This window comes from Aythya ferina (genome assembly GCF_964211825.1).
Source record: "Aythya ferina genome assembly, chromosome: 4".
NCBI classification, from domain to species: domain Eukaryota; kingdom Metazoa; phylum Chordata; class Aves; order Anseriformes; family Anatidae; genus Aythya; species Aythya ferina.
The window spans coordinates 59,161,695-59,177,363 of NC_140300.1; the positions used below are offsets into that span (position 1 = coordinate 59,161,695).

Consider the following 15,669-nt stretch of genomic DNA (forward strand, 5'->3'; position numbering starts at 1 on the left):
AAGTTGGAAAATCAGAGCTCCAGCAACAAAAGTACAATATGTGTTATGACACAAACCATGTACCACATAGGACACTGTGGAGGACACTCCACTGTGCATATAAAAAAAAATACATGGAAGACATAGATTTGAGGTCAAATATGATGATTAAAGTTCTAAGAGAATTCACTCTTCAGTCCTGGACTGTCCAGCATCTGTCAGCCTTATTTTAGTGTTGTTTTTAACCACAGTTGTCTCACTCATAGAAGGAAATGAAAGGATCTATAATTTTATCATCTAGAGAAATACAGTGAAAAAATTATTTTTGTTTCTTTTGAAGACATAAACCACCTAAAAAGATGAACATGCAAAAATGTAAAAGCTAGAAAATCTTAGATAAAAATCTGGTTTTGGTTTTTGTTTTTTTTTTTCTGAAAATGTTCAATTTGCCAGGTTTGTTTGATTATGAAAGCTTCTACACACAGATTATATAAATTACCTATGCTACATTTTTGTTTTGCAACAATAAAAAATAGCTAATTACCATGTTACTTTTAGTCCTCTAAAGTCATGCTAATGAAAACACTAATCAGAGATTGCAGTCACTTAAAATTCCAGCCTTGGTCTGTTGTAGGTGTAAGGTGTATTTCATTGAGCAATAAGATTTGTAACTTTATTATGATGCAATGCATATGAGGCAGAATTAAATCAGTTCCTAATGAAATGTGATTTGGGGACTCTTGCTCCAGGTGGGTGATAATCAGGGCTTATCACAGATAGGTCTAGGAAAAGGCTGGGAAATACTTAAGCTTGTTTTAAGAAAGGAGTGATCCTTCTGTGGCAGCAGCCTGAAGATTTCTGTGTACACAGGACTGGTAACAATAAGATTTTAAACTCAGTTGTAAATAATATGGTTATAGTAAGCCTGAGAAAAGACTGCTTTAATAAATCTTTCTAGTTTAGCGTATTTAAAGCGTAAGCTGTGATAAAAATAGTGATTTGCATAGTTTGTTGGCTCAGACAACTCAAGTAATATGTTAATTCAGCAGCTGGCTTCAGATAGGCCCTACAGAACTTGCTCTGTATGATGTCTGTTAACTTGAAATTCTGCTTTTGATCATTGCTTGAGAACACAATGAGCAACTCAGAGTAGGTTTCCTAAAGCAGAAGGATGGTCCAAAAGGCAGTTCTCATATTCTCTCCCAGATGAAAGTTTTAATAGCTCCATATTAACCAGAAGGGCTGCTCTGACATCTAAAATAGTAATACTAAAAACATCAAACATTATGAAAAGTGAGCTGCCACTGTCATAAAAATAAGTACTTCAAAAGTAGAAAAAGTAGGAGCTAGACCATTATTTGTAAAATACCTTGTCAATACTGAAAAAAAAAAAAAATGTCTGTATGAGCAGCAAAATACCTTTCTTCTTAATGGAGACTGCAGCTCAGATCTGGAGTAGGTTCCTGCTTAAAGCCTTTCTGTGTCTGTAGAGAGCTGCTGCTGCTTTCTTTTCCTTTCCCTGACAAGGCTGGTCTCATGTTCTTCTTAAAGGAGGACTACTGCCTGTGAAGGAGAACTACTACCTGTGAAGGGAAGACTACAACAGCATTTAAAAAACAGCAGTTCCCCTGAACTGCAAGGCTCCAGGCTGGAGTTATGAGATGGGGAAACACAGCAAAATGGACTAGAGAATATAACCTCAAATATACCAAAACACTATAGAGAATGCTGCTTCTCCCCATACCTGTTCTGATTTTAAATAACTTTTAATACCAAATGAATACAGTTTGGGTCCTTTTGTAGCTTAAAAGAATACTTCTTGATGGGTTTCTGTTCTCCATGCATGGTGTTTATTTCAGGCAAATTCTGATATTTTTTGTAAAAATAAAAAAATAAAATAGGTAAGCCACTTCCTTCTATATTCAATCAAAGGTTTGCATATCTAAATTTCCATTGCAAATGAACAGTGAATTTATGAATTTGTTGAAAAATAACTTTTCACTCTTTTCCTAGTATATATTCACATTACTTACATCACATGTGGTTGGTGGTGGTTTTTCTGGTGTGTGTGTGCTGTTTTGTTGGTTGGTTTGTTTGGTGGGGGGGTTGGTTTTTTGAGGGGTTGGTGGTGTTTTTTTCCCCTAAATAGTTCATGTGGTTGTAATAGTCCAGACTTGAAGAGCTTTTAACATTAAGGTGTTTGGAAGCACTTCAGTGCAATGCAGACTCTTTAGCACTTCAGAGTACTGCTTGCTTTACAGATTCAAGTACCTACTGTAAGTCTGGGATAAGGAGTCATAGGAATTCATAAGCCAGCAAACACCAAGCTTACAGCTCAGGTTTGACTTCTTCTTTAATGATGTTATCTACTTATCCTGCTCCCTTTGAAGTTATTTTAATTCTGTTTGATTTAGGGTAAGAAAAAACAGTCATGAGATCTGCTCCTAAGAGAAGTCCTTTAAGTGTCATGGTTCTGCCCCACATTAGTCGAGGAATAGAGGCAAACAAGGTTTTTTTCTTTTATAGTGCCACAATCTAGTCGGCCTTTATTTAAAAAATAAAACGAAATTAGTAATCCATGCAGAGGGCACCTCAGTCCTTTCTGAGATGCTAGCCCAGACTCATACACCCAGGGCACTGCACAACTGGTACTGTATCCCATGAAGCTGCTGAGGCTGCCCCTGCCTCTCTTTGGCCCTCATTCCAGAAATAGCAGATAGCTGCTTTCTGTTGGGCACACAGTGGAGGTTACAGTGCCTCCTTCTGTAGGGGATTAGCTAGCAACAGGCAAGGGCTCAGTGCTCTCCACAGCCTGAGGAGACTCAAAGACAGCTGAGGGTGGCCAAGGACACTCACCTTCCTGCTGAATGTATGCCACTGCACAGAAAGAAAAAAATGTGAGGCTAGAAAGAGGGAGAGAGAGGGTACTCTGTATACACACCCTGAAGAGGGAGTGTTATCATGTATTCAGATACACCGCCCTGCTAGTATGTGAGGGTCAGATATGCTGATCAGTTGAACCTTTTTGGAGGATGAGAACAAAAGAGAAGGGAAAGAATGTAAGCGGAGAGGAAAGAATGTAAGAGGAGAGAGAGTGAAAAAAAATACTTTTTCCTTGAGGTTCTTATGAAAAAACATAAAAACATTCTTCTTACAGTCTATGGACTACTGGGGGGACTGACTGACATTGCCAAAGTCTCTCTCCTTACTAAGGTTAAACTTAACTCTTGGAACAGAAGATGTAAGTTGGATGAGACCTCAGGATGCCATCTGGCCCAACCCCTGCTTGTGGAACAGCTAGCCTCAAAGCCAGGTCAGGTTGCTCAGGTCTTCTCCAGGTGAAGATTCAGTCTCCTCCCTGAGCACCCTGTTGCAGTGCTCCCCAGCTCTTCCTGTGGGGAAATTTAGGTCAGGGTGGTGCTGTTTCCTTCTGGGTTTCTAGCCTCAGACCAGCAGGATTATACAGATTTACTGGAAAGATGGTGCATCCCCTATAATGTAAGTTTAATCACAGCTTAACCACTAGGCTACTGCAAATAGTTTTGTTTGTTTCATAACTCATATTTCTGTTGAAGGCTACCTGGAAGCTCTGTGCAGCAGCACACAATCCCCTGGGCTTGAGAATGGTGCCCCTCAGTGGTGGATGCCACTGGCAACCTACCATGCCATAACGTGCTGTCCCACCACCCACCTACCCACCCTCTGGTCCAGCAGCAGCTCTACCAGCACTGTTCAGCTGCATGCTGCGTGTCTCTCTGCAAGGCAGTCTGGCTAGAGGCCCTGATGTCAAAAATTACTGTAGGGTTTTAATGTGCCTCAAACAAGGGAATAGGGATGTGACTTCACTGAAGCTTACCTTATTTTTTTTTCTTCTCCCTCCACTCCTTACAAATAAGAAATGGTTAGGACAGTTGGACTTGAGAGATTAAAATTATGTTCTAGTTAATGGGATTAGGAATTGATTGTTGCCAGAAGCTCTATTTCTACAGAGTAGAAGAGTACCAAGGACCTAAATGTTCTGCTGCAAATGTTCCCCAATGATTGGGTGTGGTGGAAAACAAGGCTCAGCCTTGGACATTGTGCTGGGTGAGGGCAGTGACAGACAGAATGGAGCTCCAAGTACTCCAGTTGGGCCTTCACTTGACCATCACAGCCAACAGGAGAAAAAAAAAAAAGAAATAGAAAAAAAAAAAAAATTTTTGTCACAAAAGGTGTAATCACATCCATTTCACATTGTTATGAATTAAACTAAAGATTTTTTACTTGACTTGTGTCCTGAGCTGTAATTTTTATGGCATATACTGTTCACTTCAGATCTTACTTGCCTGGCTTTGATTGAAAATGGATATGTATCTTCAGGAAGGCCTACACATGAAGACATTGTCTTCTGTGAAGATTATTATGAAGTCTCTGTAATCTATTTTCCTAGATAGCTGCTTTTTTTTTTTTGGTTGGTTGTTTTTACACAGGAGGATGTGAATACTTGAGGTGCAGTCACCTGTTCCATTTAACCACCTGCATTACCTAATCTTTGATAGCTATTGATACCTCCCCTTCCCCAGGTGCAAGTTAAGGATTTTATATTAATCTATTCTCCTGCAGAAGAGCAGCACAGCAAATGGTGAACTCTAAGAAAGGTTTACTACACCTCACATCCATCTTGTTTGTTGTACAACCCTTCTCCCTTCTCTTTCTGGCAGTGGTTCAACTCCTGATGGAAGAGCAAAGTGTTATCACCGAAGTCCCAGCAGCCTTAAAGCGCCTGGCCAAATACACGGTGCGTGGCTTCTATGGAGTTGAGTACTCCTTGGCCCTTGATGTGCTGATCCGCCACCCCTGCGTGAAAGAGGATGACTTGTTAGCGCTGCTGAAGTACGAACGCAAACAGCTGCGTACTGTTCTCAACACGCTCAAGGCAGACAAGTTTGTGAAGGTACGCATGCGAGTTGAGACGGGCCCTAACGGGAAGAGCACAAGGCACAACTACTACTACATCAATTACAAGGTGCTGGTGGATGTGATAAAATACAAGCTGGACCACATACGCCGGAAGATAGAAGCAGATGAGCGGGATTCGACTACCAGGTCCTCTTTTAAATGTCCATCTTGCTCCAGCACCTACACGGATCTGGAAGTCAATCAGCTCTTTGATGTATTTACAGGTGTTTATCTGCTCTAATCTTGAGAATAACTACGGTAACATAAAATTTGCTCCTGTGGGAACTTTGCATTGAAAGTAGGTTTGTTAGGATATACTTTTTTTTTTTTTTTTTTTTTTTTGCTGGTGGGAGCAGCACCTGGGACAGGAGGAGCTGGGAGGTGAGGGTAAGAGGAAAAGCTCTCTTTGTAGAACAGGCCAAGCAAGAGGAAATAGTAATCTTGAGTGTAAGAGGTGGGGTTGGGAATCTGATATAGGCCTCATCTTTTCTAGGAACAAGACATTTAACCTGGGTTAAAATTACTCATCCACCTTGCGAGTCCCATTTCCTCACATGGAAATGAAAACTGTACTCATTCTGTTCTGAATTTGTTAATCTTTGTGTCTTCAGTCTTTCTGATGGAAAAGTTGGATAAAATGGTTAAAACAGTTTGCAGCCACCTACTGCAATAAACATAGTGCAGATCAGCAGCAGAGGAGAGGTGTCCTATCACTGCTGTCTGTACTCAAAACAGAATTTCAGGCTCCTTGCAGGGCAAAATGAGGCATCCATACAAGACAAGGCATCAGAGCTCAGGGGGTTCTCTTCTCTAAAATCAAAATAACTAGAGAGCACCCTTTCAAAGTAAGTTAAAATGGCATCATATTGCAATATATTACTCTACAGCTACAGTGCTAACATCTGGGTCACAGCATCTAGAAAGGAAGGCAGAACCAGGGACAATGAACAATACTTTATAATGACTAACTTGAAATTTCAAAGGTCAAGTTAGTGTACAGTCAGTTAGCAAACCATTGCTTTGCTCTCAGTGCAGGGACTGTGACAAGCTACTGAAATGCAAACGTTTCAGTGGTGATCACATTTTAACGGAATGTGTTACTTTAATTTTGAGACATAAATGTAGGTTTTAGCAAGTGTTTTGACCAAGTCTTTTTTGAACTTTAAACTTTGCAGTAAAACCAACATAGGCTATTTATGCTTGCAATTTATGTGGCATGGAAAAACATGAGATCAGAAAAGGAGGAAAACAAAAAAACAACTTAATATCTAATGTTACTCCATATCTAGCCAACTTCATTTTTCCCCAATATAGGTATTTCTTTCTTGCATAGCAAGCATGTGAATAGTCGTCTTCAAAAACAAACAAAAACCTTGAACTCAAATTCCTTTGGATGATATGAACAAATGCATAAAGTCTAGGAAGGTCAGAATATTTTGGAACCTGTCCAAGCTGTGGATTTAGCATGTTACTGCATCCTATGAATGTGATTTCCAATTCTGACACCATTGCAGAGACTTTCCGCTGCACTTACTGCAATACTGAGGTAGAGGAAGATGCTTCAGCGCTTCCTAAGAGAGATGCTCGGACCTTGCTAGCAAAATTCAATGAGCAGATTGAACCTATCTTTGCACTACTGCGGGAGACTGAAGATACTGTTCTGCCATATGACTTGCTGGAGCCTCAGCCAACAGAAATCCCAGAATTATCAGAAAGGTATAAACATAACTCTCCATCTCCTACTCAAAACAAAACCACCCAACAACTTTCCTGTTGTAAAATCGTTGAAATACCTAATCTTTGCTTTCTTCAGTAGGTACTGTACATGACTATAAACTGCTTGAATTATTCTACATTATGCATTTATAGTCTTATTTTTGTTCCTTTTTTTGTTTCAAGGAACAATTTTCCAGACTTCTCCTTTGGCTAATATTGTTCATAGCCCTTCCTGTGCATAAGTAGTGCTGCTCTAACAGTATGCTTCATCTAGAGATGCATTACTGAAGAAACTATACAAAAATCAATGATTCAAAATCACATGCCTCTGTTATGAGATGACGGGGAATGAAAATTTTAAAATTGAGAGAATTTGTTAACGCTAAGCAGCTAACAAAACTTTTTTTTTTTTTTTTTTACTGGGAACTGGGGGTTTTGCTTGTATATGATTTGTCCAAAACGGATAACATTTTGTTCAGCTTTGATCAGAAGACATGTTCAAGTATGCTGGAACCCTGTGGCAGACCTGAAAAATGGGCCACCAGAAGTTCATCGTTTGGCAACATGTATACTCAAAACTTAGTTATTGATGTCCAAGATTCTGAGCCCAAGAAGAAAAAGAGAGAAAAAGCAACTGAAGAGCAACCTGTCTGGATGTCACAGAGCACTGTGGAAGGAGCAACAACAGTCACCAACAATATTGCTGGTAAGCTTTGAGCATTGGCAAATAATTCAATTCAGCAGCTTTACTACAATTAAATATAGATTTCCTATTGAAAATGTAATGAGCTTAGTTTAGAAATCCAGAACAAGCCTTTAATTCTGGACCAGTGCCTATCAAAACCTAGTTTCTGAAAAATTATTCTTTAGGCTGGTTTAGATAGCATTCCTAAAGCCATAAGTTAACCACCCACTCCTGAAATGTTCTGGCTCTAACCATGTGGTACCAGTGCTATTAACTTCTAAAGCAGAAACACCTGCACTTGAGAAAATTCTAAAGGAAGAGGTTAAAAAAAAAAAAAAGTAGAAAAAATATTTTCACAGGATGGATGTGTGTAACAATAAAACTATTAAAACTTCTAATGTATTATGTATTAGGAGTAAGTGCTTCTGAAGAAACTGAAGAAAGTAATAAAGAAACTATCCCTGAGAATGAAATCATCAAGACTCTTCTGATCCATGAATCCAAGTCACTGTCTGGCACAGACCACGCTCCTGTTGTCAAAAGCAAACTACCCGACTCAGGCAGTGACACTAGTGAGTCTGAAGATGCCAAGCACTCAGGAACAGCACTAACAAAAGTAGGAGGCAGCAACTTTGAAGAGGAGGAACAGGAAGCTCTAAATCCTGTTTTAATGGTAGCTGGTCAGCCTTACTCGTACAGTGAAGTTAGTGAAAATCCAGAGCTTGTATCTCTCATGACAAATGAAGAGAGGGAAGCTTATATAAAGGTAGGACAAGAAATGTTCCAGTCTGTCTTTGAATAAATACTACTATAGTGAATATGCAAATGTGTAGAGTGAGGAAAGTTTTTTTTAATTAAGACAAAAATAGTTTAAGTTCTGGTGTTAAATTTACCATAAATGGGTTAAATTTTGTTTGAATTCCTTGCTGTTATGCAAGACAGCACAACTAAATGCTACCTATAGTAGCCACCTACAGTTCAGAATACTAGCATTGCAGAGAAAGTAACCCAAGTTATTGTGGGGTTTCTGTTGTCTTAATGCTTAGACTGTGCAAATGCTGTAACCAGGGGTTTTGGAGCATGAATCATTCCAGGACACAATGGAATACAATGATCTGATGAAAATAAAGTTTCAAAAGCAATGTCACAAACTCTTAAGAGATCAATTATTGTACCTTTCTCCTAAAAGTAGCAGATAGTTCTGTAGCAAATATGAATCAAAGTCCACCACGATTTGGTTTTGCTCTGTACCAGTGCATCCTATTGTTTTTTTGGCTCATTCACCATACAGATATACTGTTGTATCAAATGTTACACAGCACCCTTCCTCTAAGCAAAGAGTTGCTACTAAATTCTGTTGGTTATACAAGAGAACCAGCTCTGGTATATTACCTTTCTTAATTATCTGAATACTTTGTACTTACTGCTTCACAGAACTGTTCAAGTGATGAAGAGTACGCTGGAATTCAGAATCTTGAATAGTTTCAGGAAAATGGTTGTTCCCACTTCACAGATGACTCCTCTTTTTTTTTCTTTACTGAAGGCTGTAGAGCAGGTGTGACCTGCAAGACAGCCATTTAGTCAGTCACCCCAGCAGCTACCTCCCCCATTTTTTCCAACATGCCCATATTGAGTGGTGCACTACACTATTAATTTTGGTCCAGGTTGATAAGTAAGCATAGCTTTCTGGTTGATAAACTGCTTAGGAGTCTGCTTTCTGTGTCTCATTCATATTCTGCCATTTTTTTTAAGCAAGATCATTTCTACTAACACTGAAAAAAATGTTCTACCAGGAGAGGTTTAGGTTGGAAATGGGGAGACATTTCTTCTCAGACCAAGTAGTCAGGCATTGGGATGGGTTGCCCAGAGAGGTGGTGGAGTCCCTGGGGGTGTTCAAGGAGAGGTTGGACCTGGTGCTTGGGGACATGGTTTGGTGGGTGACATTAGTGGTAGGGGAGTGGTTGGACCAGATGATCTTGGAGGGCTTCTCCAGCCTTAATGATTCTATGAACTGGACTACACAGAAGATGCACCTTAATTCCTTTGGTAAATCTACTCTTTTAGCAAGGAATAATGGAATACATGGCTATGAACTGAAGTACAATCGGTTCTGTCTGAACATCAGGAAATAGTTCTTTACTATAAGGGTGAATGAGCACTGCAACAGGTGGCCTAGAAGTTGTAGTCTGCCAAACAGATAATTGAAAGCTGTCTGGATGTGGTTCTGAGCAACTGGCTGTAAGTGGCCCTCCTTGAGCAAGGGGCTTAGACAATTTGGTCTCCAGCACTACTTTTTAACCTCAGCTATTCTGTGATATGAACAAAGGAATGCTGAAAGTAGATAGATTCGTAGAGAATTGACTTACACAGTGTCAGAGGTTGTGAGAATTGTGAGAGGCTTCCCTCTTCATATGTCACTCTCATGATAGAGAAACACAACCAATGTTGAAGATGTTTTCTATTAAAAAAGTTGTATCTTTAGCTCATTTGAAAGCAGTTGATATTATCTTTCTCCTGTCTCACATGACTCGCTAAATGGGGGCTAGCTTGACATGCAGTCCAGCATCACATCACTTTGAGCAGTGAAACAAGTATAAGAGCTATTTCAATTTTTGCTAAGATGCTTAAAAAAACGCTCCACCATGACAGAAGACTTTATACCCTTCCCCCAAGCTTACTAACAAAAACTAAGACAAAAAAAATCTTGTTTCTGTATAGAAATGGGATGTTATTTTGGAGTTGTAAAAGTGTATTTTAGATGGACATTTTGTAACTAAGATTTCCTTAACCAATTACAGCTCACAGAACAGACACTATAATACAAGAGCCCTCTGCAATGTTATACACATCACATACATATGTAATCAGTATACAATAAAGATATGGCATTTTTAAGAATGTTACAAGTTGGCTTGTTATTTCTTATGCTTGGTTACTGTTACCTCTTTCTTTCCTCAACACCTCAGCTTCCCCATTGCCACGGTTGTCACTGTGTTATGAAGATCAGGGGGCTGCAGCACCTCTCTCGTGAAGACAGGCTGAGGGAGCTGGAGTTGTTCAACCTGGAGAAGAGAAAGCTCCAGGGAGACCTTATAGTGGCCTCCCAGTGCCTAAAGAGGGCCTATAGGAAAGCTTAGGAGGGACTCCATCAGGGCATGTAGTGATAGGATAAGGAGTAACGATTTTAGAGTAAGAGGGTAGATTTAGATTAGATGTAAGGAAGAAATTCTTCGCTCAGAGGGTGGTGAGGCCCTGGCACAGGCTGCCCAGAGAAGGTGTGGATGTCCCATCCCCAGAGGTGCTCAAGGCCACCATGGATAGGGCCCTGTGGGACCTGATGTGGTGGGAGGTGTCCCTGCTCATTGGAGGGGCTTGGAGCTAGATGGCCTTTAAGGTCCCTTCCAACCCCAGCCATGCTATGTCTTTTAGTGTCTTTACTATTTTCAGCTTCTTCAACCACAAGGAATGTTCCTCAGTTCCATCCATGAAATTTGAAAACAGAGCATTTAATCCAGAAGTTGCAACTGGAGACCTTACTCTCTCGTTATACCAAGCTTCTTTATTGTCCCTGAAGGTGTCAGAGCAAGATCCCCTGCAAAAAGCTATCCTGAGCACAAAGACTTCTCTTTTAAAGACTTGTTCCCTGCTATACCCACAACCTGCAAGTAACATCATTTCTACTGGCATGACCAAAGGTCAGTATTCAGTTCTCTAAGAGTATTGTGAGGTACAGTGCTGGTGTTGAATATATCTAGAATAAGCACTCCTTTTTCTACCTTGTCTCATTCAGAATGATATTTAATCAATACTTCAGTAAATCTAGACTTCCTTTTTTAATTTTGACATATATTATAATAGACAGAGCTAATTTTGAGCTAATTTTAGGCTTCAACATTAACTCTCATAGCAATTTTAATCTAACACTGCCAACCATTGTTTCATTTCCAAAGTTACAATGGATTTTAAGCATATTTCTTCAACTGCAATTTGATTCCTTGTCCAAGCAAACCCAGTGGCACAGCTGCACTATCCCTTGGTCTCATTAAGCATTTATAATTTTTACAGAATCTAAGCAAATACTACTGGATGTCACATTTTGGTGAAAATTTGATCACCAAAGGCAGGCCAAATCCATTAAAAGGTATTGTTCATGTACAGCATTCTTGAATTCTTGCCCTGGAATGATCTGTGCTCATTCTGTTCCTTGAGTTTAAAGCTTGTTTAACACATTAACCAAATTTTCATCTTAAATAGGACACAGATCTTCTTGTTCTATGTATGTCCTCTTTGAAGTCTACTGATTCCTGTGTTAAGTTCATGATTAAAAGCTTTCATTTTTGTTTCATTTTCATATTGTGACAACACAAACCTGTATTTCCCTTGTCCTCTGCATACAGTATGACCATGAGTTTGAAGCCTGCACAGTAAGTAAATGCTGCTGTTACAATCATACCTCTCTTCTCCAACCTGCCATTTCAAAATCCACTCTCAAAACCTGGGGAGACTCAAAAACAAAAAATAAAATTTAAACTATTCTATTCAGACTTCAGGCTATTTCAGGTGTATTTAGGATTATCACTAAAATGTCTCCTTAAGCATATAGTCATATTATAGAACTAACTGAAACTGAATTTATGATTTTATTATTATTATTATTTTTAACTATTTTGAGAAAAACCTTGCCCTAATTTAAGATAAACAGGACCTCTAAGTTGGAACAGATACACTGAATAAGCTATATCTCCTATATTGAATATCTCCTTCTCTGGAGATATTCAAGGCCTGTCTGGACGCTTACCTGGGCAGCCTGATCTGAGGAACCTGCTTTGGCAGGGGGGTTGGACCCGATGATCTTTTGAGGTCCCTTCCAACCCCTACAGTTCTGTGGTTCTGTGATATCATAAAACTAAGCTAGAAATAATGTTAGAAACTCTGATGCAAGCAGGAATATTAAAGAATAAAGATTTTCTTCTGGTTTAGTTTTCTAATCTACTTTTCTCTGATCTTAATTCTGCTTTTGCTACGAGACTTCATTAGTTGCTGACTTTACCTGTGTTTTTAACAGTAACTTCAATTGTTATTTCCTAAATTTCTTCCTTTCTACGTGAAAAGCTATCACCAAGTCAAATACTTTGGGAACAAATGCTACAGATATTCAGCTGCGACATTACATGCAAAAGGATACAAAAATTTTCAGCCTAGTTTATCCTCCTTCATGTTGAAAAGTGCTGAAGTGGAAATGTAGAAAAACAGATGGTTTCTGCAGTTAAGTACAAAAACAGGGTATCTACTTCACCTCAGACCACGGTGCTGAGGAAGATTCATTCTACAGGACATGAACAGGAATATATATATATATATATATATATATATATGTATGTATGTATACATACATTAAATATATATATATTTAACAGGCCAGCTATACTTAGGCTTTAAGGCAATGTAGAGATACATACTGTACCTACGAGTCTTATTTGTAGATGGAGAAACTTTGTGGGATGAGAATTTCTCATCCCAGGAACATTAGTAGTATTTCTCTGAACAGGAGTAGCAAAGTGCTACAAGCAGGCCTACACTTAAGCCAGTTAACTTCCAACAACAAACTCTTCATATCCTTTTATAAGTAAGAGGAAAATTTTTCAAAAGACAAATTTACAGACAAGTCCAAACTTTATTTAAACTACAATTCTGAACAATTTTAAAATTACTAAACAAGTCACAATAAAAAATAAAAAAGATTAAGACAGAAAAAGAACAGTGCAGCAAAACTGAATAAAAGAGGATTCAGTTCCAGCTGTTTGAACTGCCACAGGCAGAAGTTAGCATACCTATCCTAAAAGGCAGAGTGTCAAAAACTATTTTACATTTTTATACACTTTCAGAATTTGTGAAAGTAGTGATCTTCCATATGCATTTGTATACATGGAGTTTACATATGCGGTTATCTTCGGATCATTTTCACACACTTTGAACTCCAACAGTTTCTGTAAAATAAGAGCATACTCATTACTGGCTAGCAACTACAAGGTATTGAACACAGCTCTTGACCACACTTCATCTCCATCTAAGTATCCATTATTTATTATACCCTTGATGAAATATTTGATCCTCACCTCTCCTGCACAAGTACTTTGAGAGCCTACTTAAACAGCTACAGATATCCCACATACACAGATCAAGAAAGTCTTAGTTGCTAGCTACTGATTTTCTGTGACAATGCATTCTTATACAGACCATTTCTGCACCATGCACCTGTATGCACCAGACTGACATGACAGACTTCTGCTACCTTAACTATGACAAAGGAGTGATGATGGGCACTGCATGAAATGGAAGGGAAGATTTTTTTTCCAATCACACTGATCTTGAAAGTCCTATGCTGTCATTACAACTGCAGTAAAAAGTTTTCATCAGCTTAGACTGTTTGCAGAATTGGGACTAGCTATACAAGCAGAAGCCTCCTACCATAGGAATACTCAGTTCATGCATTTATCCACATACTTTCCATTAAAGAACTATGAGCCCAACAATGTATCAGAAGACTAATACCATAAATTGTCACGGCATCAGTATCACACTGCAAGAAAAGCAATTTTGACATATATTGCCATGAAGTTTTTGGAGCTACAGAAATAGTTTCATGAAAGCAACAATGGAAATTTTTATTACTGTCACACACCCTAAAGAATTTTTTCTACCTCATGGCATGGTTTATATCAGAAACATTTTCTTTTCTCTTAAGAGATATTTTACTTTTCCAAGAAGTCTCTAGAGCTTCCCTATTACAAACACTGAGCAATCTGTCAGCAGATTTTATTAAGCATTCAGATACTACCAATCAGATACTAGCAATTAAAACTTAAAATATTAAACCCAAGCTTATATAACAAAAAATAAAAATGCTTTTAATAAGTTTTAAAAACATGAAGTTACACTGTGCATTTTATATGTTAATTTTTATGAGTTTTAGGCACAGAATCTACTGGAAATATACAGAAGGGACATATAAGGCAAAACCCTTCATATCAATGCATTATTTGCCAATACATGATCATATAAAAGGATATGCTTTCTGTACCACTGTGATTTCTTACTTCAGCCAATGACAACAAGATATGTAAATTCTAAGGCCATTTCACGATGTTTTCCCAATATGTGGAGATGATTTAGAAAATAATCCCTACCTGGTTCTTTCAAAGTTTGGGCATCTCCTACTAGTTCTTCCTCTTGGGCTCTACCTCCATCCAGTAACTCGTCAGACAAACTGTTGGTTTGGGCCTCCGATGCTATTTTCTTCATTAAATCTGCCTTTGTAACGGATAAAGCAAAACTCAGAATTCTAGATAATTCTTACTGTTGTCTTGATGATAATCAAGACATTTAAAGCATGCACTTCTAAATAACAACAAAAAACAGCAAAGTACCTCTGAATAGACTGCAAGTTTAAGGGGCAAGTCTTCAACTTTCACAAAGTCATCCTCATCAGATTTTTGACTTATATTTCCAGAACCAGCTTCCTGTTAATAAAAATAGTGACATTTAGTGCCACTGTTTTATTTTCACTCCAAAACTAGAATTTTTAACATTTTAAGCAGTACGTCAAAAAGAAATGCCCACATCAAATTTGCAGATGACAACTAAACAAGACTGGAAACAAGAAATAACACTGAAATAAAAAAAAGCTTTTCATTTTTCTTAGATGTATCCCAACTGAATTATACGTACATATTCATTCACTAATACAGGTGACTCTGTATCAGGACTGCCAGCCATGGAGCTTTCAGAACTTCCAGCAGATGACTTGTTTACCACGCATGCTGTATCAAGTTTTTGAGTTTCATTCCCTGGTAACGATGAGCTCATTTCTTCTGTTTTCACACTGGCTGTTATAAATGATTCTGGGGCGTTGACTGTTAAAGGTGGTGTGTTCTCCATGACATTGAGGTAATGAGGCAGAAGTGTAGCTTCATCTTGTTCACCTAAAACCATAAAATTTCATTTTAACTAGGTAGGAATGGTAAAAGATTCTGAGTGTATAAAAAACAGATTATATTTTTTTTCCTTAAACAAATTATGATTCAAAGCTACAAATAAGCAATGAAAGTGAAAAAGTGAATTAGACCCTCAGACCCACACAACTTATTGAAATAAAACATGAGTTATTTGTACTTAGAGAGTGCCATACACTATGGTATCAGCAATTATCATAGGACAGTATCTGATTTAAAAACTTCTGACTTGATAAAGCATTTTTTATTTTTTAAAACCAACTCCAGAACTGTAAGGCCTACTGTTAAATACACCATCTAGGTATAAGGAGATTCAGAACAACAAATCCCCTAACATTT

At 38.3% G+C, this 15,669-nt stretch overlaps 2 protein-coding genes across 16 annotated transcripts in view; one reads left to right on the forward strand and one right to left on the reverse strand.

Moving 5' to 3' along the window:
• The first annotated feature begins 791 nt into the window (after positions 1–791).
• LOC311435919 (general transcription factor IIE subunit 1-like) lies at positions 792–8,136 on the forward strand. 4 transcript variants are annotated; one of them, XM_084517476.1, is made up of 5 exons: positions 792–854; positions 4,680–5,141; positions 6,432–6,633; positions 7,113–7,339; positions 7,732–8,136. In XM_084517476.1, the coding sequence occupies exons 2-5, from the start codon at positions 4,694–4,696 to the stop codon at positions 8,118–8,120; spliced, it is 1,266 nt and encodes a 421-aa protein (XP_084373602.1). In that variant the 5' UTR covers positions 792–854; positions 4,680–4,693; the 3' UTR covers positions 8,121–8,136. The 4 variants fall into 4 exon arrangements, with proteins under 4 accessions (XP_084373602.1, XP_084373601.1, XP_084373603.1 ...); XM_084517475.1 differs by lacking the exon at positions 792–854 and adding an exon at positions 2,814–3,292; XM_084517477.1 differs by lacking the exon at positions 792–854 and adding an exon at positions 4,519–4,541.
• A 4,836-nt stretch (positions 8,137–12,972) lies between these two features.
• The window catches only part of PCM1 (pericentriolar material 1), a 42,092-nt gene continuing 39,395 nt past the window's right edge, over positions 12,973–15,669 (reverse strand). For all 12 annotated transcript variants that reach the window (XM_084517464.1, XM_084517469.1, XM_084517466.1 and 9 more), the window contains 4 exons: positions 15,047–15,300; positions 14,746–14,838; positions 14,506–14,629; positions 12,973–13,305 (listed from right to left, as the gene is read on the reverse strand). In XM_084517464.1, coding sequence (XP_084373590.1) covers positions 13,280–13,305; positions 14,506–14,629; positions 14,746–14,838; positions 15,047–15,300 — 497 coding nt within the window. In that variant the 3' untranslated portion in view covers positions 12,973–13,279. The remainder of the gene's footprint in view (positions 13,306–14,505; positions 14,630–14,745; positions 14,839–15,046; positions 15,301–15,669) is intronic.

Bases quoted from the DNA above. Each gene is read 5' to 3' on its own strand.
- LOC311435919 (XM_084517475.1), top strand. From the start codon at position 3,106: ATGAAAAAACATAAAAACATTCTTCTTACAGTCTATGGACTACTGGGG. The intron at 5,142-6,431 runs GTGTTTATCTGC...ACACCATTGCAG, and splicing joins GCTCTTTGATGTATTTACAG to AGACTTTCCGCTGCACTTAC. The intron at 7,340-7,731 runs GTAAGCTTTGAG...ATTATGTATTAG, and splicing joins AGTCACCAACAATATTGCTG to GAGTAAGTGCTTCTGAAGAA.